Source organism: Macaca nemestrina, chromosome 13 (genome assembly GCF_043159975.1).
Source record: "Macaca nemestrina isolate mMacNem1 chromosome 13, mMacNem.hap1, whole genome shotgun sequence".
Lineage (NCBI taxonomy): Eukaryota > Metazoa > Chordata > Mammalia > Primates > Cercopithecidae > Macaca > Macaca nemestrina.
Genome location: NC_092137.1, coordinates 61,170,487 through 61,195,489, shown reverse-complemented (window position 1 = coordinate 61,195,489; position 25,003 = coordinate 61,170,487). Strand labels below are relative to the sequence as shown.

The 25,003-nt window shown below is 39.6% G+C and overlaps 1 protein-coding gene and 1 long non-coding RNA gene across 9 annotated transcripts in view; one reads left to right on the top strand and one right to left on the bottom strand.

The window, feature by feature from the left end:
- The window catches only part of LOC105465099 (pseudouridine synthase 10), an 86,005-nt gene that overhangs the window by 54,114 nt on the left and 6,888 nt on the right, over positions 1-25,003 (top strand). For 7 of the 8 annotated variants that reach the window (XM_011713328.2, XM_011713327.2, XM_011713326.3 and 4 more), the window contains exons 6-16: positions 2,053-2,164; positions 4,523-4,584; positions 4,922-4,967; positions 7,143-7,207; positions 8,472-8,557; positions 9,505-9,630; positions 16,803-16,859; positions 17,726-17,802; positions 17,896-17,951; positions 18,782-18,899; positions 24,497-24,639. In XM_011713328.2, coding sequence (XP_011711630.2) covers positions 2,053-2,164; positions 4,523-4,584; positions 4,922-4,967; positions 7,143-7,207; positions 8,472-8,557; positions 9,505-9,630; positions 16,803-16,859; positions 17,726-17,802; positions 17,896-17,951; positions 18,782-18,899; positions 24,497-24,639 — 948 coding nt within the window. The remainder of the gene's footprint in view (positions 1-2,052; positions 2,165-4,522; positions 4,585-4,921; positions 4,968-7,142; positions 7,208-8,471; positions 8,558-9,504; positions 9,631-16,802; positions 16,860-17,725; positions 17,803-17,895; positions 17,952-18,781; positions 18,900-24,496; positions 24,640-25,003) is intronic. The other variant, XM_024787780.2, reaches the window with a different exon arrangement.
- LOC139357863 (uncharacterized) lies at positions 9,446-24,501 on the bottom strand. The gene is made up of 3 exons (XR_011611771.1): positions 24,349-24,501; positions 14,191-14,315; positions 9,446-9,605 (listed from the first exon to the last, which is right to left on the bottom strand). It is a non-coding gene; the product is annotated as an uncharacterized lncRNA (long non-coding RNA).

Below are 25,003 nucleotides of genomic sequence, written 5' to 3'. Positions count from 1 at the left end.
TGTGGAGGAATTGCTGTTAAAGAATTGATTTAGGGAATTTACAAAAAAAATTAATTGCCTTGCATATTCCGGTTCATCTTTTCTCTAGAATGGTGGTTGTGTTGTATCTACAGCAAAAGTGATTGCAACTGACACCCTCATAAGCACTTATCTGACAGAGAAGAGAAAGAGAAGTGTAGTTACTAAGTATGAAATGGGGACTGAATTTACTTTAATGAGTACTAGTCCCTCTAAAGGACAATCTGGTATATGGTAGGGACCTCTATGAAAATATTTAGCCCAAATTGTATTAGGAAAGTTATTAGCCCCATTTAACTTTCAGATTGGAAATCTGGCATTTTAAGTATTATATTTGCTTTATATATAAGGATGAGGTTTCCAAGCTGTCTGTTAACCCTTTCCTCTGGCTTTATAATCTGGAGGGAAAAATTACCTATAGTTGAAGTTTTTAAACTAGACTCAAATGCACTAAATATATGTCAAAGACTGTGAAGGATTTAAAACACCGGTTTTATTAAATAATGTTTTAATTCACTTTTGGGATTGGCTTTTGTAACAACCCTTTGGACTTTCCAGAGTCTAAACAATTTAAAAAATAGTTTCCATTCTTGTGTTTTCTGTTTCAATGTTTATTCTTTAAAATGTATTTTCATATATTATTTACTTTCAACTGTGATGCTATTTTGTGCAAATATTAAATAGTTGAACTGTTGACACAATATCAGGATAGTCTTTTAAAATACCTGAAATCTTTCTGATATTCAGAGAATTTAGGAACAGTTTATGAAGCTCACACAGTATTTGGATAAGTTCTTGAATATAGAGAAATAATTTGATTATTTGTCAGATGTAGAGTTTATCTGGGTATTTCATTGTTAAATCACAATCCCAAAGCATACAAAAGCTATCTCTGTAACCAGTTATATTCTCAGCTGGATACAGAATGGGTAGATCAACTATTTCTTTCTTTCTTTTTTTTTGGGGGGGGTCAACTATTTCATATTTTGCATTTTTAGAGAAACAGTGATCTGCATATTCTTTTTTTTTCTGATCAACTACATTCAGCCATTAGCTTAATTACTTTTTGTTTTTGACCTGTAGTTAGTAGTGTCTTTTGGTCTTAAATAACAATGGATGTTGCCTATAAGGAGTAATTTCTATCAGTGAAAATTGGGCATTAAAAGGGGTGATGCATAAGTTGGCCCTTACATCTCTTTCATTAAAAGCAGTCCTATAAATAGCCATAAGGCTGGTTTGAAGTTTTAATTATTTGAATGATGTGGGCTTGTTAGTTTGTTAGTAATATCCCAGTGTTCTCAGCAGAGTAGAGGAGTTTTAATAATACCACACCATGTTTTTCATCCCTTTTATCTCAAGTTCCTTTCTATCACAATTTTAGGTTACAAACTAAAGCTAGAATTTATAAAAGGGACTTCCCAAAACCTATTTATTGTCTCATGAGTATATTTTGGGGGAATGTCAAATTTTTATTCAGCTATTTATCTGATAATACATTGATGAGCATTTCAGAACATTGATACTTCAGGATTTAATATTTCTTCTTCATCAGTAAAGTTTTTTAAAAAGTACAACTTTTATGTTGATTTCCCAAAAGTAAGCCCCATTTTCAACAAGAGAGGAAAAGCAAGCATTAAAATGTGGATGTGATTATTGTAATACACAGTTTATAGTTTGTGAGCAGTAAACAATCATCTCTATCCCATCTTTCTGTCTTCTGATGTATTCCAAATCCTGGAATCTGGCAATTCTAGCTCAGAAAAACCCAATAGTGTGCTTTTGACTTTGAAGCTTTAAAAATTGTGTTATATGCCTTTAAAAAAGTAATTCCATGATTCCACTAGGGTATAATAAGATCCATGAGGTGAGGAATTTTTGTCTGCTTTGTTCTCTGCTTTCTATTTAATGTGTAGAATAGTGCCTGGTACATACTAGGCACTCATTCAATATTTTAAAAATAATTGCATAAATTCTTGCCTTTAAAAGAAAAAGTAAAGTTTTTCATGTCAGTGAATTAATTTTTATGTTATTCAGAAAGCAGAGTCTGTCGCTGGGAAGAGATGATATAGTTCAGCTAAAAGAAGCCTACAAATGGATAACTCACCCCCTGTTTTCAGAGGAACTGGGTGTTCCCATTGATGGAAAGGTATCGGGTCAACAGCATTGTTAATTTTATTCTCTGATTTTACTAGTTTTGCTTAATTATATGGCAGGGTTTTGGTTAGCCAAAAAAACTTCTTTTTAAATAATCCAGTGAAGGATTTTTAAGCTTTTCAAATGTTAAATTCTGATAGTCTTAAATTGAAGTCAAAGCATTTCTTTTTTTTTTTCCCTAAAACTTCTTCATGACCAAGGCCGGGCGCGGTGGCTCAAGCCTGTAATCCCAGCACTTTGGGAGGCCGAGACGGGCGGATCACGAGGTCAGGAGATCGAAACCATCCTGGCTAACACGGTGAAACCCCGTCTCTATTAAGAAATACAAAAAACTAGCCGGGCGAGGTGGCGGGCGCCTGTAGTCCCAGCTACTCGGGAGGCTGAGGCCGGAGAATGGCGTGAACCCGGGAGGCGGAGCTTGCAGTGAGCCGAGATCGCGCCACTGCACTCCAGCCTGGGCGACAGAGCGAGACTCCGTCTCAAAAAAAAAAAAAAAAAAAAAAAAAAAAAAAACTTCTTCATGACCTAAGACACTTATGAAGGTACCAGGTGCCCTAATTGACCTTAAAAGGTTAGAAATGAATCTTTGCCTTTAATGTATTTATAGTTCAATTGGAGGAACAGACTTGATGCAAAGCAACATATAAATAACTGCAAGCAAATGTAGAGTCAACTCTGGACTATTTAATTTTGGTTTATCTGTGGCTAGTCTTGTTTTCAAATGCATGGACAGAACCTATTCAACTACAATGAGTATGGGCTCAATCCTACCTTGTTGGTATCTCAAATCCCCCTGTTTACTTTTAGGCAGTAACTGCCTTTGAAAGCAGAACATTTCCCTTTTCCAGAGCAGACCTTACCTCAGTCTCTGAAATGTATTGAATTTCAGGGAAGACTCAACAGGCTTCCAGATGTGAAAACAGGAAGGTCATCTTAAATTAGGTTTTAATATTATGGCCTCATTGTTTCATCATTTTGCTAGAAGGAAATTCCCTGAATATCAGATACACCCCTATTCAAATAAAATCACAAAACCGCCTACTAAAGCTAAACAGTTTTTCAAAACCATTCTGAATTATGCAGTAATATTTCCTTCTGTAAGAATATGCTCTGTTCTGTAAACTGAATATTGAGAGAATAGAGAATAAAACCACTTCTCAGATAGCATGAAGAGGAAATGAGGTAATGAAAGTATTTTGGAAGTTAGAGAAGTCATTAATGCAAAATATTTTTACCTCAAATTTCAGTTTTGAAGCACAAATAATTTTACATGTCATATAAGTGAGAACAGAAAATAGAAAACAAAAGATGTGGGTTGAGTGAAGTTTCCCTGAATAAAAGGAATGCGTTGTTCACTTTAATTATTGTATAGATTAGAATAAGGAGCAAAAAAACAACAACAACAACAAAAAAACAGCTCTTCATTATCGTGATTCTAGAGTAGCTAATAGGTCTACTAACGATCCAATGAACTCAGTAAATATAAAGACAAAATTGTAACATAGTATGGCATTTTTAGCTATTCTCCCCACACACACTTCCCCCATATGGAATTTTGTGTATTCTCCATGGAGGTAAAAGTATAAAATCATGCTTTTTTGGTGTACAAGGATGTTCACTGTAGCATTTTTTGTTGTTATTGTTACAGAAAAATTTTCTACAGCTTAAATGTCTGACAGTCCCTAGAGTTGAAAAGATTTCCATGATATAATATTAAAGCAATTTTTCAAAAGCATGTCTTAAAAAATAATACATATACATTTATATTCACAAAAATGTCTAGAAAAAACATCAAATTGTTAATGGTTCTGCTTCAGTGGAGTGGGATTGAAAAACTACCTTGTATTTGATCATTTTATGACTTAAGTGTATAATTTTTGAAATAAAACAAAAAAATTACAAATACATTAAGACGTTTGAGCACTTTAAAAAAAGCTTCATACGGTTTTTAGGGATCTGAATGTATGTTTTTTGCCTTGCTAATAATTTAAATCATAGTATTGGCAAAATAATTCTTCATTTCTTTGCATTATTATTTATTTTCAATTCTGTAAATTCTCATTCATCTTCACACCTAATTTACACATTTGTCCAAAAAGCATACAAATTTATTTTAAAACTTTTTTGGTAGGATCACTAATGACTGAGTTTTAGAAGTTAAAAAAAAAACAAAAACCATTTCCTTTACAGCTGCCCTGTGAACAAGTTGATTTGAGAGCAGTAGTATTTCCAGTTTTTCTGGTCATTCTTTTCTGAGCCAATGTTTGAGAATTAATTTCTATTTCCATTCATAAGTTGTTAGATGTTAGTTTCCTTTTGCTCATTTTTAAACTGTCTTTATAATTTTTAGAGCTTGTTTGAAGTGAGTGTGGTCTTTGCTCACCCAGAAACAGTTGAGGATTGCCACTTCCTGTAAGTTGCCATGTAAACAACGTCAGTGGTGTAAAATTGTTAATGCTGTTTGGTTTTCATGAAAATAGTATTGCTTCTCATAAGCATAGGAAATGCTTCCTAATAAGCATTTCAGAACTTGTTATGTCTTAGTAGGTTTAAAATGTGCCCTCAAAAAATAAAATAAAACGTGTCCTTGAACATAGGTTCCTGGGCAAACCGACGTAGCTCCTACAGGGACTCATTTTGTCTGCTCCTGATGTCCTGAGTTTAGCAGCCATTTTGTATTAAATATATTTGAATTATATCTACCCCAAAATAAACTCAACCTTTTACATTAACTTGAATTTTATTTTAGAGCTGCGATATGCCCAGATTGTTTTAAGCCAGCCAAAAACAAACAGGTAAGGAAAGGTTCCTGCTTCTTACTCTTGAGTGAGTTTTGTCTGAGCTGAATATTCAAATTTCCAACAAAAAGGATATGCATTAGAAACATGGCAACTCTATTATACTAAGAATCAGTCTTTAAATATTTCCATTTGCTACATTAATTTTTATTTTTTTTCAACTTTTTCAACCTTCACCTCCGGCTAGGAAGTTGTAGCACACAAACATCCTCATGTTTGTGTCAGTGTCTAGATTGTTCCCCTGACGGTGTTAAATTTAGAATCAATGTTTCGGTGATATTACTATTACTTATTAAATTCGACGTTTAGATTTTAATACCCCAAATTACATCATCTGGGAAAATCAATGGTAAGTGTCAGTAGCATTCCAAACTTTCAGCTGATACCCATTTTCCAGAAATTGAGGTTTACAATATATAAACCAAAGTAAGTTGTTTTATTTAGGACAGTCCTGAATTAACATGGCCTCTTTCTGGCTACATTTGCAAAAAGGGTGTTTTATTCAAACTCTTCCTTATCATCTTAATGTTAGCTAATCTTCATGTTAATGGACAAGTTAGTTAACATACACTCTTAGCTCGTATCATGTCAGGATAGAATGATGTGGTGCGATATTGGTCATCTTTCATGCGTCAGTTTCGTAGGTGGTTTCGTACACAGACTTAGGCATTCCTACAGTTTTACTTACATTCATTTTGTTGCTGTGATTGTTAAAAAGAACATAAACTAATTGTCAAATATACATCTGTTGGCTTTGCCTCTTGCTTTGACTAATTGCTGGGCCTTTTAGAACTGGGGGAAAGAAGTTTGTAACATTTGCCTAATGCCCTGTGCAGAAATAATTAGAAATGCAGACCAAGCCGAAAGCAGCGCCTCCCTACTTTTCTCTTATCGTGGCACATCTAAAATATTACCATGTTTGTTCAGCACCCTGAGCGTAACAGGATGGAGTTGCTTCAGATTGGCAGCAACAGGACTGGGGTTTCCATTGTCTGAGGCCCTGCCCAGCAGCCCTTCTGAACTAAAGAGATCAACATCTTGGCACAACCATAGTCCACTGCTTTGCCACGCCAGTTGGGAAGCTCTGCCCAAATAACCTGTAAGATGTATCTATATTGAAGACCTAGTTTTATTTTATTTACCCTTGAGGAAATATAATAATAGGCATCAAGTAATAGGATTAAGAGATTTTTGTTAAAGCATCATAGACACCACACCATTTGGCCAGTGGGAGTTGTAGACTCAAGTATAGTTTGCTTGCCTCATGGCTGGGAGCAAATTGAATGACCTTTTGAGATTTTTTTCAGTCCTAAGATTTCATATCTTATCAAACAGGCACTTAATTTCAGTTGTAACCCTATGGTATCTTGTAGAATGCCATGGTGGTCCCTAGAATATGATTTTGAAAAAATCATTCCTTTGACTGGTGATAAACTGTTGAGCTGCCTCCATTGTAATCCTTTTCAGTCAAATGTGATTTCTCGTAACAGAAGAAATAATTGTGATTTATCATAGTAAGCCACGTATATATGCACTAATTAGTTCTAGTATATCTACCATGCAGTTTGGCTTTTCTTATCTTAAAAAATCCAAGTGGAACATTTGTTGTAGATGCCCTTCTGTTCAGTACAGTGGATTTGCTTATTCTGTGGCTGGTGAGTGAGACTGAGTTGCTAGATGCCAGGGCTGGCAGGTTGACTCTGCTTTACCCTTTACCCTGGCAGCCAACTCCTAAATTACATACTGTGACCTCTGAAGGGATGTAGGAAAGAAAAGGTAGCTGAATCAATCTAAATCCCTGTTGAAGTCAAGGGAAAAAAAAATTAAATCACACTTCCTACAATGTCATCATTTTTTTGTATTTGAATTATACCATAATTTGAGAGAAGTGGGACAGTGTGGTGAAGAAGACCTGTTCTGCTGGATCTACCTGTTATTATAGACATAGACCAGATTGAAGAGAAGGGTTATAGAGGTGTGCCAGTTGCAGAACTGACATGAATGCTTAAGTTTTATTTATTTTCTTAAAAAGCTTAAGTATTTCTCCATGTTAAGTATATGAAATGATGTAATGAAATGATACAATTTCTCCAACCATGTTCTATGTTTCACATCTGACGTTTTCTTGTCTGGATAATAAAATGTATTTTCTTCTCATTTTACCCTATATAGTCTGTATTCACTAGAATGGCAGTTATGAAAGCCTTGAATAAGATAAAAGAAGAGGATTTCCTTAAGTAAGTAGAAGTATAGAAACAAAGAAGCGTCATGAAATTTTAGAATAAAGGGAATGTTAGAGATAAGCTGGATTATCTCTGAAACAAGATGATATATTTCAGGGGCCAGGATTGTGTCTTAGTCATGGTTATCTCTCCAACCCCGATGCAGTACCTGGCATATAGTGGTGTTCAGTAAATGTTTGTCAAATTAATATCAAGTGTAACGTCTTTTAAAAATATATATTTATTTATTTTTTGAGATGGAGTTTCACCTTTGTTGCCCAGGCTGGAGTGCAGTGGAGCAATCTCAGCTCACTGCAACCTCTGCCTCTTGGGTTCTAGTGATTCTCCTGCCTCAGCCTCCCAAGTAGCTGGGATTATAGGCATGCACCACCACTGCCCGGCTAATTTTTTGTATTTTTAGTAGAGACAGGGTTTCGCCATGTTGGCCAGGCAGGTCTTGAACTCCTGACCTCAGGTGATCCAACCGCCTCATCCTCCCAAAGTGCTGGGATTACAGGCGTGAGCCACTGTGCCCAGCCAAATCAGGTCTAACTTCTTGATCTTTTAGAAGAGGGTATTGTGTCCAAAGAGGGAGTTGACTTGCCTAAGCTAGTAATAGAGTAGATCTGGAGCCAGATTTCCTGACATTCTAGCCCAGTGCTACGCCCATTACATCCTTAGTCCTGTATTTCCTAGTATCGTTCATCTCCAGAAAAGGGAGAGGAAGGCTCATGAGTTTCCTCACTTGTTAAAATATGGTAAAATAAAATAAATGCAATAAACCTTACATTTTAATTCTTGGTACATTCATTTTATTAAATAAAATATTACTGTAGTTTTCTTTCCAGAAGATCCTTCAATACATTTCAAACAATGATGTGATAAGGGGGGTAGAGTCAGCAGTAAACTGCACATGACCATGGACAGCAAAATGGTTAAAGAGCCTGACGGGGCTTCCACTTCCTTTGTATGGATTTTTCCCTCAAATCTTGAGACTATTGGAAAGTATTAGGTTGGTGCAAAAGTAATTGCAGTTTTTGCCTAGGAAGATAAGGCCTCCCAAGGGTGAAAGGTAGCAGCAGAGCCCTTATTTACTTACTGCCACTCTCATATGTTAAAATTGTTACTCCACAGGCCTGCAAGACCTCTATTGTTCTGAAACTAAAAGTTAGCGAGAGACTTGGGCTCTGTGTATGTCTCAGACGATGCTGATTCATCTAAGTTTTGTGATTCAATATTATGTCTGGAAAATAGCTATAAAATTTATTTTGTTTTGCAGGCAGTTTCCTTGTCCTCCAAACTCACCAAAGGCTGTATGCACTGTTCTTGAAATTGAATGTGCTCATGGTGCTGTTTTTGTGGCTGGTAAAATATTTAGTCTAGAATATACATACACTGTGAATGTACTCTCCTTTCTGAAAACTCAACTGACTCCTGTTCTATTTTATTCTTATTGCTGTTATTAGATTCTAATAAGTTTACTCTCTTGAGAAGTAGAATCAATAGCCAAACTTATTTTAGGTTTTGTGGGCATTCTAAAGGATCACTTAGGAGATCAGTTATTTTAAATGCCATGCCAAAAGGAAATGACACTTCCTAGGTTTTAATAGTTTTCATCAGAGATGGCCAAGTAGAAATATGGGTAGATGCAGAGACCCAAAACTGGTTTGGAGAAAAACAGCAGGACAGAGGCTGTTTTATAACATAAAAGCAAACTTGAAAAAACAATTTATTATCTCCAAAATGACTAAACACTTGGCTTCCACTGGAAAGAAATTGTTCATTGACTTTCCCTAAAGGTAATCTGGCAGACAAATTTTTGTTCGAAAGTTACAACTGTTTTATAGTAATGGCTGAAGTGAAATTGCTCTTCAGCCCTGACTATAATATCCTATCCTAGGGCAATGAAAGCTACCTGCCTTACTGTAGCTTTATTCATCAGGTATAAAAGCAAGTTTGGTTGTGTTTTGGTTTTTTTTTTTTTTAATCCTTGGTACATTAATAATATTATATAATTTGTTCAGTCAGCCAATCAAATTAAATATATTGAGCATTCCTTTCAAACTCATTTGATGCACCATTCATATCATATATTTACTCATCTATTTTATTGTTACTTTAAACCTTTTTATTTCATTCTCTACATGTCTGTGTCCCAGGTCTCCAAATTGAGTTGTTAGTTAGGTAAAGGATAGGCCTTGTTTTATATCGTAGCACTTAGGATATTGGCCCTTATAGTTGTTGCTTCTCTTTTTATCCTGTTATGTTAATTACTCCATTCCATCCAGGCTGCCTGATTGTTTCTTTCTCAGGGAGGTATAATAAATACTCCAGGAATCTACCACAAACTCCTTGGATAATTGATGGAGAAAGAAAGCTGGAATCTTCAGTGGAAGAATTAATTTCAGATCATCTGTTGGCAGTATTCAAAGCAGAGAGTAAGTGTTACAATCTTCATACTTTATTTCTTTTTTTTTTGAGATAGGGGCTTTCTTTGTCAACTAGGCTAGATTACAGTAGCACAATCACAGTTTACGGCAGCCTTAACCTTCTGGGCTCAAATGATCTGCCCACCTTGGTCTCCCAAAGTCCTGGGATTATAGGCATAAGCCACCCCACCTGACCTAATCTTCATATTTTATTCTCTTTTTTTTGAGAGAGAGGGGGTCTCACCCTGTCACCCAGGCTGGAGCGCAGCCTCAACCTCCCAGGCTCAAGCAACCCTCCCATTTCAGTGTCCTGAGTAGCTGGGACCACAGGTATGGGCCACCATGCTCGGTTATTTTTTAATATATTTTTAGAGATGGGATTCTCACTACGTGGCCCAGGCTGGTCTTGAACTCCTGGGCTCAAGTGCCCCTCCTGCCTGGGATTCCCAAAGTGCTGGGATTATAGGCAGGAGCCACTGTACTCGGCCATATATTTAATACACTGACATTCATGAATAGAGTTCTTGGAGGTGGTAAGAAAAATTTCTATGTTTTGTTAATCACTACTAAGTCTGGGCCTCTTGGCCATAGGCTTCCTGTGAACAGGGATCATCATGTTCTGGGTGCCACTGGCCTGGGCTGGATTTCGGCCAAGGCACTCAAGAATATCTGCCTGTCCTCTCTCAAGATGACTGCTCTGCCGGGTGTAGTGGCGCGTGCCTGCAATCCCAGCACTCTGGGAGACTGAGGCAGGCGAATCACTTGCAGTCAGGAATTCAAGACCAGCCTGGGCAACATGGTGAGACCCTGTATCTACTAAAAATACGAAAATTAGCCAGTCCTGTTGGTGCACACCTATAGTCCCAGCTACTTAGAAGGCTGAGGCACGAATCGCTTGAACCCAGGAGGCGGAGGTTGCAGTGAGCTGAGATCACACTACTGCACTCCAGCCTGGGTGAAAGAGTGAGATTCTGCCTAAGAAAATAAAAAATAAAGTAAAAAAATGACTGTTCTTTCCTGGGGAAATTCAAAACAACTGAAACTAAATGAATGCACCTAAGCCCTGACCTTGGTACACCTCTGCCTTGGCCTCTTTGGGGGAATATGAGGAAATTAAAACACATCTTCCACATCCAGTGCTTCTTCAAGAGTAATCACTGGCAAGTGTTTGGCTTCTCTCTTAACCTATAAAGTGTCCTGGAATAAAGTTCAGGCCTAGATAAAGTAAATCAACAGCAGCCATTTTACAAAGACTGAATGACAGTTGTATTGTTTTTGAATTTAGGTATTAACGAGCCTAGGTTCGTGGGATGAGTCAGGTTCCATCAGGTTTATGTTTTCCTTGTCTCAACAGGCCTGTCAGGTCAAAGGCAGCATAAAGTCTTGTGATTTCAATTGCAGGAAATTGTGTTACACGTCAGGAAAAACTGCAGGGCATGAATGATGTTACTCTTTGGAATGAGGCTCCTAGCATAATTAGAAAACTTTTTTTTTTTTTTGTGAGACAGAGTCTTACTTTGTTGCCCAGGCTATAGTGCAGTAGTGTGATCATGGCTCACTGTAGCCTTTACCTCCTGGGCTCAAGCAATCCTCCTGCCTCAGCCTCCCAAGTAGCTGGGACTACAGGTATGTACAACCATGCCTGGCTAATTTTTTTGTATTTTTTGTGGAGATGAAGTTTTGCCATGTTGCCAAGGCTAGTCTCAAACTCCTGAGCTCGAGCAATCCATCTGCCTCAGCCTCCCAAAGTGCTGAGATTACAGACGTGAACCACCACACTCAGCCAGCAAACCCTTTTTTGACAGACCAGCTAGAAATCCATCCTTCTCTCTGAAAGACCTTAAGATAAACATGCTTTGATCATGACAAACACATGGTCTAGATGAGACATGGCTGACCCTTCCAGCTCCCTGACTTGCAAGGAGGAAAGAGAAACACTTCAAACCACATCCCTCTTATAATTTGTTGCCTATCGCATAGGTGGACCTTCTTTAAGGGTCTTTAAGAATTGTTTACTGAATGGAAAAAAAAAGTATCCCAGCACCCTAATATTTTCCCAGATCTTAGCAGTAAAGACCCTGGACTATTGCCATGAGCTTTTTTGCCCACTTAATTTGGTATTTACAAATGAATTATCATGTAAGACTTATGCAGATTATGAAGGGATGAAAATAAAGCTTTAGCACAAAAAGTTTCATCTGAATTCTTTTTGGGGCCACCTGTCACACCAACTGTCAGGTTCCAGCCCAAGCTGAAGACTGAAGGGAGCGGGTTGATGAGTGGCGGGTAGCTGAAAGAACACTCAGGGAGTCATAGGGAGTTTTGGACATGGCTTTATTTTCTCTCTCTCTGGGCAAAAGCCCAGGCATGAGCCATATGTACAGCATCAGCAGGATAGTTATACCTTTTACAGACAATAGTGGCTCCAAGCCAAGCACAAGTTCATGTGAGTGATCACCTAATGTGCCTCACGTGGTGTGGTTACATAATGTGTGGGGTTGCGCGCCTGCGCACCAAACCTGCTGAGTCATGCTGTGCTGGAAGGCTGCCTCAATCTACTCCTGACTAAAGCGCAGCCATTTCCCTTATACTCCACCCTCCAGGCTGAGGGTGTCCTCTGGGCAGGGACACATGCCCATGGGGCAGAACCCTGAATCCATAGTCCACAACAACAATACAGAGAGCAACAGATCACTACTAGGATCTCAACTATGCTACTTATGTCTATTAGGGCCCAGCATAGGCCAGAGCCTGGGGATGCCCACCATCTCTGCAGGGGGTCATGAGTAAAGCCCTCAACTGTCTTAATCTCCCGTGAGACCCCTTGCAGAGCTGCTTTTCGTGAGTAAAGCCCTCAACTGTCTTAATCTCCCGTGAGACCCCTTGCAGAGCTGCTTTTATGTTCTGCTGATTATCCGGGATAAAGGTACAGCATTATGTTATGTTTATACAGACCATGATGGGTAGCCATCCCACAGTGGTATTACCCCAATGTTGCTCTATGCACCACAGTGCCTGGGCTGGGGGTACTACATGTTCCCCCACTGACCAGCTCCATCCATCATAAATGCCATGGGCCAACCAGGGGGCAAGCATGCCATGGGTCTTGCAGCATCCTTTGTCCAAAACTTGTGCATTGTGTTCCAGGCGTCAGCCGTGGGACCTGAAGTCTCCAACCATGTTCACTTCTCTACAGATGTGGGATGTATGTGCCAGGGCAAACCATCCACAGCTGCTGCTGGAAGGGCGGTACAGATCCAACAGTTGGAAACATTGGTCACCTCAGCACAGGTGTGGGCCCAATCCACAGTGCAGTTGGAGCATGTGAACCCAAAGGGCTTGTACCTGCTGAATAACCCGCTTGGCTGCTAGGAAGGCAGTCTCAGCCACATCATCCCAATCTCAGGCAAGAGGGGTGTTGTTGCTTCTAAATCTCAGTATCCTGCTACATCAAGTGCAACACCAAGTGTCGGGTTCCAGCCCAAGCGGAGGACCGAGGGCAGTGGGTGGATGAGTGGTGGGCAGCTGAAAGAACACTCAAGGAATCGTAGTGAGTTTCAACATGGCTTTATTCTCTGTCTCTGGGCACAAGCCCCAGTCTGAATGGTATGTACAGCATCAGCAGGGTAGTTATACATTTTACAGACAATAGTGGTACCGAGCCAAGCACTAGCTCATGTGAGTGAGCACCTAATGTGCCTCACGTGGCGTGGTTACATAATGAGTGGGGTTGTGCACCTGCACTCTAAACCCGCTGAGTCATGCTGTGCCGGAAGGCCACCTCAGCCTACTCTTGACTAAAGCACAGCCATTTCCCTTATGCCACCTTACTCCTTTATTTTAAGAAGATTCAAGAAAGTTTCAGTTCTATTTGGGCCCCAGGGAAGACCCTGTTATCTCTAGGGCTGCTGGAGGACTGACTCTGAAACAGTTGTGTTTTCCCCCTTACAATTTTTAATGAAGGTGGTTTGTTGTCATTTTCCATTTGATGGGGGGAAAATTATTCCCAAACTGAAAAGAAGAATATTGCATGTTTGATAGCTGTAAATGTGTCCTGACATAATTTATTGAGAGTCCCCTGAGAAAAAGCAGACCTCTGGGCCTCAGTGCTAACTGGCTCCCTGTCAGGAGACAAAATCTTGTTGTTTGAAATCTCTGATTGATAACATCAATTTGCTGAACCTGTCCTTCTCAGATATATTACTTATTATTGATTAGTGGTTCACATCTGACAACTCTGGGAAGATGGTTCTAACTGTGGTACTCCTAAGTGTTAAAGTTCTATAAACTGAGCCAGTATTGCATGGAGCAGTGTGGCTACCTATATAAACATCCCTTCCCCTATGTGAGATATACAAACGTGTTTCTCAGTCACTTCAGACTGCATGTCTTATTATCTACTTGTTAATTCCCTAATGAGTAATAATTTTGACATGCTCTCAAAAATCTGTATGTCTAAGAAATCTTCTCCTAATATATTTATTAATTCACTTATTGAATACATACTTTCCATGTCAGTTCCCTGCTAAAACCTGGTCAATGACTAGCTACAGGATGAAGTCCACTTACCTGGATATTCTGGGTCCTTCATTGTCTGGCCTCTGCCCATCTTTCGGTCCGATTGTCTGTCTGTCCCAAGTACGAGGACCACTGCAGATTAGCTGAACCCCTTATAGTTCCTGATCATTCTTGCCCTTGATTTTGGTTTTTAGGGGAATGAGACAAGGCACAATGTGAGTTTAAAAAACTCAACTAAGTTTTAAGCATGTATTTTCTAATACTTAAGGGAGTGGCTTCTTTTCCTTTTTTGTCAGCTGCCATTTATAATTGCACACTAGTAAGTTTTCAGGTTTGCCCCCGCAAGTTTCTCTCACTCTGAGGTCCAAGGATGTTTCCTTAATTTTCAGGTTTGAAACATTTTTCTTTTTTTTTTTTTTTTGAGATGGAGTCTCGCCCTGTCACCCAGGCTGGAGTGCAGTGGCACGATCTTGGCTCACCGCAAGCTCCACCTTCCGGGTTCACGCCATTCTCCTGCCTCAGCCTCCTGAGTAGCTGGGACTACAGGCACGTGCCACCACACCCAGCTAATTTTTTTGTATTTTTAACAGAGATGGGTTTCACCATGTTAGCCAGGATGGTCTCGATCTCCTGACTTCATGATCCACCCGCCTCAGCCTCCCAAAGTGCTGGGATTACAGGCATGAGTCACCGTGCCCAGCCTGGTTTGAAACATTTTTCTAAAAGATCAGTAAATATGCCTTCTCCTTTAGTCTGGATCAAATGCTTTTGTGGCCTTCTCAAGGGCCTAGTTTCTACACCTCTTTCTTCACCTCTTTCTTACTGATGGGCTGGAATTTGTGGGAAGTTTTATGGCTGACTTACGAATTTAAGATTTCTGCTCCTTCATTTACTAGTAGACTTAGCTCTTCGAGGCCTGTTCATTCCCTTCACCCCTGCCAGTCACAGGTTCCGGTTCAGTCACTGTGGACCCCCTGTTTTCCTGACAGGGCTGACTGGGAGACAGGGATGGGCAGGTAGAAGTCAAATCGTAGCCCCAAGGAGTCTGCATCTTCGGCTTCCCAGATGCCCTTTTTGAATTCACCACTGAGCCATGGCCATCCATCTGTTGTTAGCACTACAGGTTGAGTCTGTTGACTCTTATTAGAAGATACTGATGTTCCTATGGATTTATTAGTAACTTCACACTGGAGTGTAAACACAGAATGGAGAGTTTTTGGGGACTTAGTGGTTCACAGACTCCTACTTCCTGCCTGGCCTAGTTCTGTGTCTAAAAACGTAGTTGTATAAGCCCCTCGCCTTTAAAACAAAACAAAACAAAACAAAAAAACAATTTTCCTATTCCAATATTTGCAGCTTTTAGTCTGTGATGATCTACTTATGATAGAGCATACACTGGTTTTATCACGTTTCCAGCTTTGGTTTGATGACATATATAATGAATTTGCTTTTTAGAGTCAGACCTTTTTTTCCCTCCTTTTTCTTTCATGGAGTTTATTTATTTATTTATTTATTTATTTTATTTATTTTTTTGAGACGGAGTCTCGCTCTGTCGCCCAGGCTGGAGTGCAGTGGCGCGATCTCGGCTCACTGCAAGCTCCGCCTCCCGGGTTCACGCCATTCTCCTGCCTCAGCCTCCCGAGTAGCTGGGACTACAGGCGCCCACAACCGCGCCCGGCTAATTTTTTGTATTTTTAGTAGAGACGGGGTTTCACCGTGGTCTCGATCTCCTGACCTTGTGATCCGCCCGCCTCGGCCTCCCAAAGTGCTGGGATTACAGGCGTGAGCCACTGCGCCTGGCTTCTTTCATGGAGTTTAATTCTTAAATAATGAATGTTTTTGCTTGGTTGTGTTTTAAGGAAAAAGAGAAAGATGGTAGAGTTTTTACCATAGGCTTATGGCCAGAGGGGTGGTGGGCTCTTCTTCCAAACAGGACTCTGCCTTGGCTTTCCCATGGGATGGTAGTTAAGGTCAGATTTTAACATCAGAAACACCTAGCTCTGCCATTTACTTGTGCGACCTTGGGATCATTACCTAACTTTTCTGAAGCTTGGTGTTCTTTTATTTTGTACTTACTTTATAAGGTTATAATAAGGATTAAATAGTACATGGTTCAGGTGCAGTGGCTCACACCTGTAATTCCGGTGCTTTGGTAGGCCAAAGCAGGAGAATAGCTTGAATTCAGGAGTTAAAGACCAGCCTGGGCAATAAAGCAAGACCTTATCTCTACAAAAATTAAAAAATTAGCCGGGTGTGCTGGTGTGCACTTGTGATCCTAGCTACTTGGGAGGCTGAGACAAGAGGATTGATTGGGCCCAGGAGTTTGAGGTTGCAGTCGGCCATGATCATGGTACTGCACTCCAGCCTGGGTGACAGAGTAAGATCTCATTTCTAAGAAAAAAAATAAGTAAATAAAATTTAAATCATATATATAAAATTTTTAGTCCAATGCCTCGCATATAATAAGTTCTCAATAAATGGTGTTTACTATTAGCATTACTATTTTTAGTAGAGATTGACATTAGAGGTGGGACGATGACTCTCCTGGGGGATTCTCCTGTAGATTGTTCAAGACTTTCAATTGGGTTTCTACCAAAGGTTGGGAATGAATATCTTAGGGCTATGATGTCTCTAATTTTTTTTTCTTTATCTGCTTTTCAAAGGTTTTAATTTTTCATCCTCTGGAAGAGAAGATGTAGATGTGAGAACATTAGGAAATGGTAAGACTGCAACAGCATCACCTAATTAGAACTAACTTTCTGATATTCATCCTTTCTAGACAGCAGGCTTAGTAGTCACTCAGTGAAAAACAAAGTGAGCAAGGTCGAGAGCTTCTCCAAGGGAGGAAGCTTTGTGGATTATGGAGGCCCCTTTATGAATTATATGAAATACACCTTAACAGGAATCATTTCTTCAGAGGCCATCCTGATTGCATACCTGTAGGTTATAAGGGACTTGTATGTGCATTAACAAAGAGGTGACTGATTTTTTATCCAAAAGTTTGATTATTAATTTTTTCATTTAATAACATTTCAGAAGTACCAATACAGTTTTCAAAATGTACATCTTCATTTAAAAAGTTATTCTGCTGTCTTAACCTTCATGTCTCTCATTTTACCCTGCTGCATTATCGGAAAGATGATGACATTTAATCCTCAACTGTTTGAGACTTATAGTTCCTTCCTCTCATGGAACCAAAGCTTTTCCATTTCACTAGTGGATCAGGCTAGGAGGATGGATTTCAACAGGGCATTGCTGCATGTGACAACTTTACATTAGTGTAACTAAGTTAATTAGCAGTTATTTGAACTGTGTTTTGTAATTAGCACAGGCTTGTTCATGGGCCTTTGGGAAAGCAGTCATTTTCACATATTGCCTGTGCTGGGGTTTAGCAGTCCCTCTGCCCCCACAAAAAGCCCCTTGATTCTTCTCACACATTCTTCCCTCCCTCAGATGTAGTCATGTCACTAAACTTTCAGTCCTCTAGAGCTCAACCCATTTTTCACACCTCCTAACCCTCTTGCATTAGCCCAAATGTTAACTCCATCAACACGTTTCTGTTTCATGACGGGGTGTGTGCTGCCAGGAAGGCCCTTTGCAATTGAGCTGGTGAATCCTCATAGAGTACATTTCACTTCACAAGAAATTAAGGAACTTCAGCAGGTAAACCACTTCATGACATGGAAATCGTCATGTTTCTGCAATTCTGTAACTGAGCTAGACTTGCTAATTGTTTTTCTTTTTCTGCTACTACAGAAAATTAATAACTCATCTAACAAAATCCAAGTACGTGACTTGCAGCTTGTCACAAGGTAAGAGTAGGCTCACTGGAGACGATTTTGAAGGGATATTTTAGTTGCAGGTCATATATCTTGATAAGGGAATTGCATCCAGAATATATAAAGAACTCTTAACAACCCAACTAAAAATGGGGAAATGATTAAGTAGACATTTCTGCAAGGAGGATATAGGAATAGCCGATTAATGTATGAAAAAATGCTCAACATAATTAGTCATTGGGGAAATACAAATCTTAACCACTTCTAGATATTATATATGCAAGAGAAATGAAAACAAACATCCACACAAAGACTTGTACATGATATTCCTAGTAACATTATTCACAATAGCAAAGAAGTAGAAACTACCCAAGTGTCTATGAATAAACAAAATGTGATATATCCATACAATGGAATATTACTTGGTAATAAAAAGGAATGAAGTACTGATACATGCTGCAACCTGGATGAACCTTGAAAACATTATGAAATGAAAGTAGCCAGTCACCAAGCACCACATACTGTATGATTTCATTATATGAAATATTCAGAATAGGTAAATCTATAGAGATAGAAAGTCAGTTAATGGTTGTCTAGGGCTTGGGGAGAATAATAATGGGAAGTGACACTAATGGGTACAAAGTTTCTTTTTCAGGGTGATGAAAGTTTCTAAAACTAGATTGTGGTAATAGCTGGACAACTCTGAAAACATACTAAAAATCATTGAATTGTACAGTTAAAACTGAGAAATTATATGTAAATTATATCTCATTGGAACTATTTTTAAAGAAAGGTTAATTTGGGGCAAGGTTTGTTTGCATTTTATTTATTTGGACAAGCTTTTAAAAATTGTTTTTGTTTAGAGAGGCAATAGGACATATGAAAGAAGGTGAAGAAGAAAAGACAAAGACCTACAGTGCCTTAATATGGACAGATAAAGCAATCCAGAAGAAAGACATTGAATTCCTAAATGACATAAAGGTAGTTTAAGTATGCTTGTTCTTTTTATTTCATTTTTCTGTTGCCTATCAAAGATCCCATTGTCTTCTAATTTATTACTAGCAAGTCACAGGGCATGGGCTTTGGGGTCAGCAAGACCTGGGTTCCACGCCTGGTTCTGCCACTGACTAGCTGAAGGACTGGGTATGTCATCTAACCTGCTCGAGCGGCAGTGTGGCCAGTGGGGAAGAGCCCCACTCTGAAGACAGATTGCCTGGGTGCAAATCCTGGATCTGCATTTCTGAGCTCTGTGGCTTTGGACAAGTTACTTAACCTCTTTCTGCTTCAATTTCTTCATCTATAAAATTAGTTAAAATAATTAAATGAGTTTAATTAGATAAAGCACTTAGAACAGTACCTGGCACATAGGAAAAACTCGGCAATGCTATTATCATCTTTGGTCATTTGTCAAACATAAATATAAAATAGCACTTATCTAATAGAACTGAGGCTGAGATTAAGTACATGAGTAAAACACATGATAATATATGTAAAGCACATGCATTTTGCCACATGTGAAGTTTTCCTATACCTGAGCATGTGTCTGCCTGTTCACGTGCATACTTTTTACCACCTGCCCCCACCTCTTCTTATAAAAATAGTTTACTTCCTTTTTTCTTTCTTTCTTTTTTTTTTTTTTTTTTTTTTTTTGAGACAGAGTCTTGCTCTTGTCACCAGGCTGGAGTGCAATGGCACGATCTCGGCTCACTGCAACCTCCGCCTCCCAGGTTCAGGTGATTCTCCTGCCTCAGCCTTCCGTGTAGCTGGGATTACAGGCACACGCCACCACACCTGGTTAATTTTTGTATTTTTAGTAGAGATGGGGTTTCGCCATGTTGGCCTGTCTGGTCTTGAACTCCTGACCTTGTCATCTGCCTGCCCCAGCCTCCCAAAGTGCTGGGACTACAGACATGAGCCACCGTGCCCAGCCAGAAACAGTTTATTTTCAAATGCAAGGAATGAGCATACATGGGCAGCACAGAGACACATATAGTTACCATTGTTTAAATAGGCAATATTTTGCAACAACCTAGATGACCTACTAGAAGGAACTGGTTTAATATTAATGACGTATCTGTATAATGGACTACTACTATTCAACCATTGAAAATTATGTGGTAGATAAATATTTATTGACACAGGAAAATGTTTCTGGTAAGTGCTAAGGAAAAAAATAAAAGTATAGACTCTAGAGAGGATGATATGCTGTGATTTAAGCCAGGGGTTCTCAACCCTCCGGTGGTACTGGCTGGTGACCTGTTAGGAATCTAGCCACGCAGCAGAAAATGAGCAGTGGATGAGAGAGCAAAGCTTCATCTGTATTTGCAGCTGCTCCCCATCACTCACATTACCACCTGAGCTTTGTCTCCTGTCAGATCAGTGGTGGCATTAGATTCTTATAAAAGCGTGAACCCTGTTGGAAATGACACATGCGAGGGATCTAGGTTGCATGCTCCTTATGAAAATCTAATGCCTGATGATCCATCAGTTGCAGGAAAACAGGCTCAGGGCTCCCACTGAATCTACATTATGGTGAGTTGTAAAATTATTTCATTATATATTACAATGTAATAATAATAGAAATAAAGTGCACAATAAATGTAACAAGCTTGAATCATCCCCAAACCATCCCCTCCTTCCCCAGTTCATAGAAAAATAGTCTTCCCAGAAACTGCTCCCTGGTGCCAAAAAGGTTGGGGACTGCTGATTTAAGCACACACAAATGCATATATATGTATATGTATACACATATAGTGGATTATGTAGAAAACAAATTGTATGGCAAAAGATACTATAAATAGAATTTATACTTATGAAAAATATGAACACGCAACAAATAAAAATAGACAAAGAATATGAACCAGTTAGCTGCAAAAAGAATAACTCCAGTGGCCAAGAATCATTTGAAAAGGTTGATGTAACAATAAGACATCACTTTATTCCCCTTAGACTAATAATACCTATCGGTGGGTTGGAGTGGAGGAGAGTTCTCAGTAGAAATGTAGTGTTTCAGCCTTTTTCAAAAACAACATGGTAGTGACTGTAAAAATTTAAAATATACTGAACTGTCCTGTAGAAATAAAACTCCAGTGCATACGAATATGTACACAGTGTTTAAGGGCTTTAAGTGGCAGAATCAACAACAAAAAGACTGGGAACATAATCAACGTCCCTCAATAAGGAAACGGTAGAGTAAATTGGGATATATACAGCTATTAAAAAAACAAAATCATGCCAGGCATGGTGGCTTATGCTTGTAATCCCAGCACTTTAGGAGGCTGAGGTGGGTGGATAACTTACTTGAGGTCAGGAGGTTGAGACCAGCCTGGCCAACATGGTGAAACCCCATCTCTACTGAAAACACAAAAAATTAGCCGGGTGTGGTGGTGCATGCCTGTAGTCCCAGCTACTTGGAAGGATAAGGCATGAGAATAGCTTGAACCCAGAGGTCAGAGATTGCAGTGAGCCAAGATTGCGTCACAGCACTCCAGCCTGGGGGACAGAGTCAGCCTGGGGAACAGAGTAAGACTGCATCTCAAAACAAAAGCAAAAACAAAACCAGCATATGACCCTATTTAATTTACATATTAGTATGTACATATGTACCTAAAAATGCTGGGAAAAAAGATAGAGGTATGTCTATATCTATGACTCGTAGGAGCACTTATGACATGAGAAAAAAGCAAAGTGCAGAATAATGTTTATAGAATGAGTATTTTCGTAAAAACGTACAAATCATTCACCTGCTTAAAGAAGGTCATTTATAAAATGAGGAGATGGACTAGATCATCTCCAATGGCCTCTCCAGTTCTCAGATTCTGTGATTCTATAGCTAAGGCCTTTTAGCTTTTGGCCATACTATGTAAGGTTCTTAGGATGGTAGTTATAATATAGACAGATATCTTTAAGATTGTAAAATGAATTTCTAAATTTCTCTATGCCTTCACATGGGTTGTACAAGTTATTGAGAATGCCGTGGGAATAATAAACTCATTTAAAAAATAGGTTCATAGTTTGGGGTAGCCATAGAGATAATTCAGAAATAACACTGAGGTCAGGTGCAGTGGCTCATGCCTGTAATCCCAACACTTTGGGAAGCCAAGGCAGGAGGATTGCTTGAGCCCACGAGATCGAGGCCACAGTGAGCCATCATTGTGCCACTGCACTCCAGCCTGGGCTGAAAGATGATTTTCATAGGTACAGACTAAGTGGTGAAAGGGTCTCTTTTAATGGTCCATAGCCTAAGTAGACTGATGCAACTAGTTGATTTCAAATAATGTTTTTAGTTTTCAAATATTCCAGTTAGCATAAAAATTATAAAAACCGACTTACTTCCCCATACTGAGAAAAAGTCATTTCACATTTACTACTTATCCCCTCTTCAGGAGCAACCTATTTCTAAAAAAAAAAAAAAAAACAAGCATATGTGTGTGTTTGTGTGTTTCTGAAAACTCAGCAGTACAGGAGCAGCAGAGTGCAATATTAGAATAAATGAAGTAGTTTCCTTTTATCAACTAAAATCAAACAAACCAAAAAAGACATGTGACTCGTGGTATTTCCATTGACCGACTGTCTCATGGTCAAAGTACTAGGAATAACTCTAAAGGTAAAGGAAGCAGGGGAGAGGACTCCATAGATGGTCATTAATTTAAAGGCTGCTGTTTCTCTAAAGTGGAAGCCATGTCTTTATAGATTCCTTCACAGTTCAGCCTTGTCCTTTATTTATGTTTTTTTGTTTTGTTTTGTTTTTTGTTTTTTTGTCTCTTTGACCAGAGAAAAATCAGGTCTTATGGAGACAGCTTATCTCATCAGGACAAAGTATTTCTGTAATAAAATCAAAGACTCATAAAAACCACAGAGTTAGGAGGAGCCATTGACTCACCACTCTGGTAAAAGCAGCCACACCCTTTCAAATGTGGTCTTTGTTAGAACTTGCTCTTTTTTTGTTGGTGGAGAACTTGATAGAGGAGAGACCAAACAGAAACTTTTCTTTCGTTAGCAGGCCTTCCGGCACTCAAGAACCATGGAAATTAGGAAGAGTTGTTCCGACAAGAAAATGCAGAGGATTCAGTTCTTATGAATCTGAATTTCTGATTACGCCCAATTTTTAAAACTTGGAATTAGTTGACCTTTTACAGTGTTAACCTCTATTTCTTAATTTTTATCTTGTGACAGAAAATCTCTAACTTGAACGAATTGTGAGAAAAACAAGCCTGTGTCCCTAAAAAATCTGAAATGTAAAAAGACATGCAGTATTATTAGTTGCAAGCTGGGCTAACAAACATTGAAAGGTCCTGGTTTATTATGCACATTGATTTGTAATTATTATATTGAAATATCACCCTAAACAAGATGTATTAATATTAATATATTTTCCAGATGTATCCTTTTGTATAACCCTTTTCCTTCACCAAAAAAAAAAAAAAAAAACGAAAAAAAACAAATCCAAACAACCCACCCCTGACAGTAGGTATGTGGGTCTCCCTAAAACATGCAAACTCAGCGGGGCATGGTGGCGCGCACCTATAATCCCAGCACTTTGGGAGGCTGAGGAGGGCAGATCACCTGAGGTCAGGAGTTGGAGATTAGCCTGGCCAATATGGTGAAACCACGTCTCTACCAAAAAAATACAAAAATTAGCTGAGCGTGGTGGCGTGTGCCTGTGATTCCGGCTACTCTGGAGGCTGAGGCAGGAGAATCGCTTGAACCCAGGAATTGGAGGTTGCAAGTGAGCAGAGATGGCGCCCCTGCACTCAAGCCTGGGCAACAGAGCGAGACCTTGTTTCAAACAAACGCAAACTGCCATACACCCAAGCGATGCTGATGTCCCACCTTCTGCAACCAGCCATTTCTCACGCAGCCTGAAATCCCCACTCTTAGGTCACTCTGTTGGGTTAGAAAACAAAGGTAAAGGGGCCGGGTGCGGTGGCTCACGCCTATAATCTCAGCACTTTGGGAGGCCGAGGCCGGCGAATCACAAGGTCAGGAGAAGTGAGACCAGCCTGGCTAACACGGTGAAACCCCGTCTCTACACGAATTAGCCTGGCGCGATGGCAGGCGCCTGTAGTCCCAGCTACTCGGAAGGCTGAGGCAGGAGAATCACTTGAACACGGGCGGCAGAGGTTGCAGTGAGCCGAGACTGCGCCACTGAGCTCCAGCCTGGGCGACAGAGCGAGAAAAAAGAAAAGAAAAAAAAAAAAAGTAAACAAAGGTAAAGGCCTTGTCTTTAGGGCAACCCGATAGACCTTAAGGGCAGGCCAGAACTCCAGGGCCTTCACCAATTTATTAAATATGAGAGTAAAAGAGACCTATTTACTTCAAAGCCCTCTTTAAATGGCGAGGTTACTGGGGCCCAGAAAATGAGTAATGATAGACTGGGTTCTGAGAAGTCCCACAGAGTTTGAACCTAACGGGACTCAATTCATTTTACCATTAATTAGTGTCCACCCCGTGATACAGATGGAGTTCTCTAAAGGAAACATCTGTGGTGAGCTATGGATGGTGAAGGAAGGGCTAAGATAGGCTTCACTGGGTGGCAAAGCTGTGACTCCGGGACTGTGTGTCACATTCTCCCCTAGGACTTAAAGATCGACCAGAAAACACCTTTGCGCGTCCTTCACCGAAGGCCCCTGGCTGTGCGAGCTCGCGTCATTCACTCCATGGAGACTCAGTACGTGGATGAGCACCACTTCCGCCTCCGCTTGAAAACTCAGGCCGGCACGTATCCTTCCACCTGCTGCACTGCCGCAATGAGCCAGAACCCTGTTGGAAAAGTTCATGCTACCCTGGAAAACAGGGTCAGCTTGGTCTGGGAGGGATTCGGGAAAGGATTGTACTGCAGAAGAATATTTTTGTTTGTTTGTTCGATGTGTTTTTTTCCCACGAAATTTGTTTTTCAAAATGATTCTAAACACTGAGGTAGCAGTGAGTTCAATGTCAGCTTTAAAGTTATGTTTCCTGTAATTGCCGTGTCTTACACAGTGCTGAGCGCATAGTATCCAGAAAATACTTTTGATAGATTCATTTGCTGTCTTGACATTATTTGCAAGTCACGTATTTATGACCATATTTGGGTCTTTTCAACA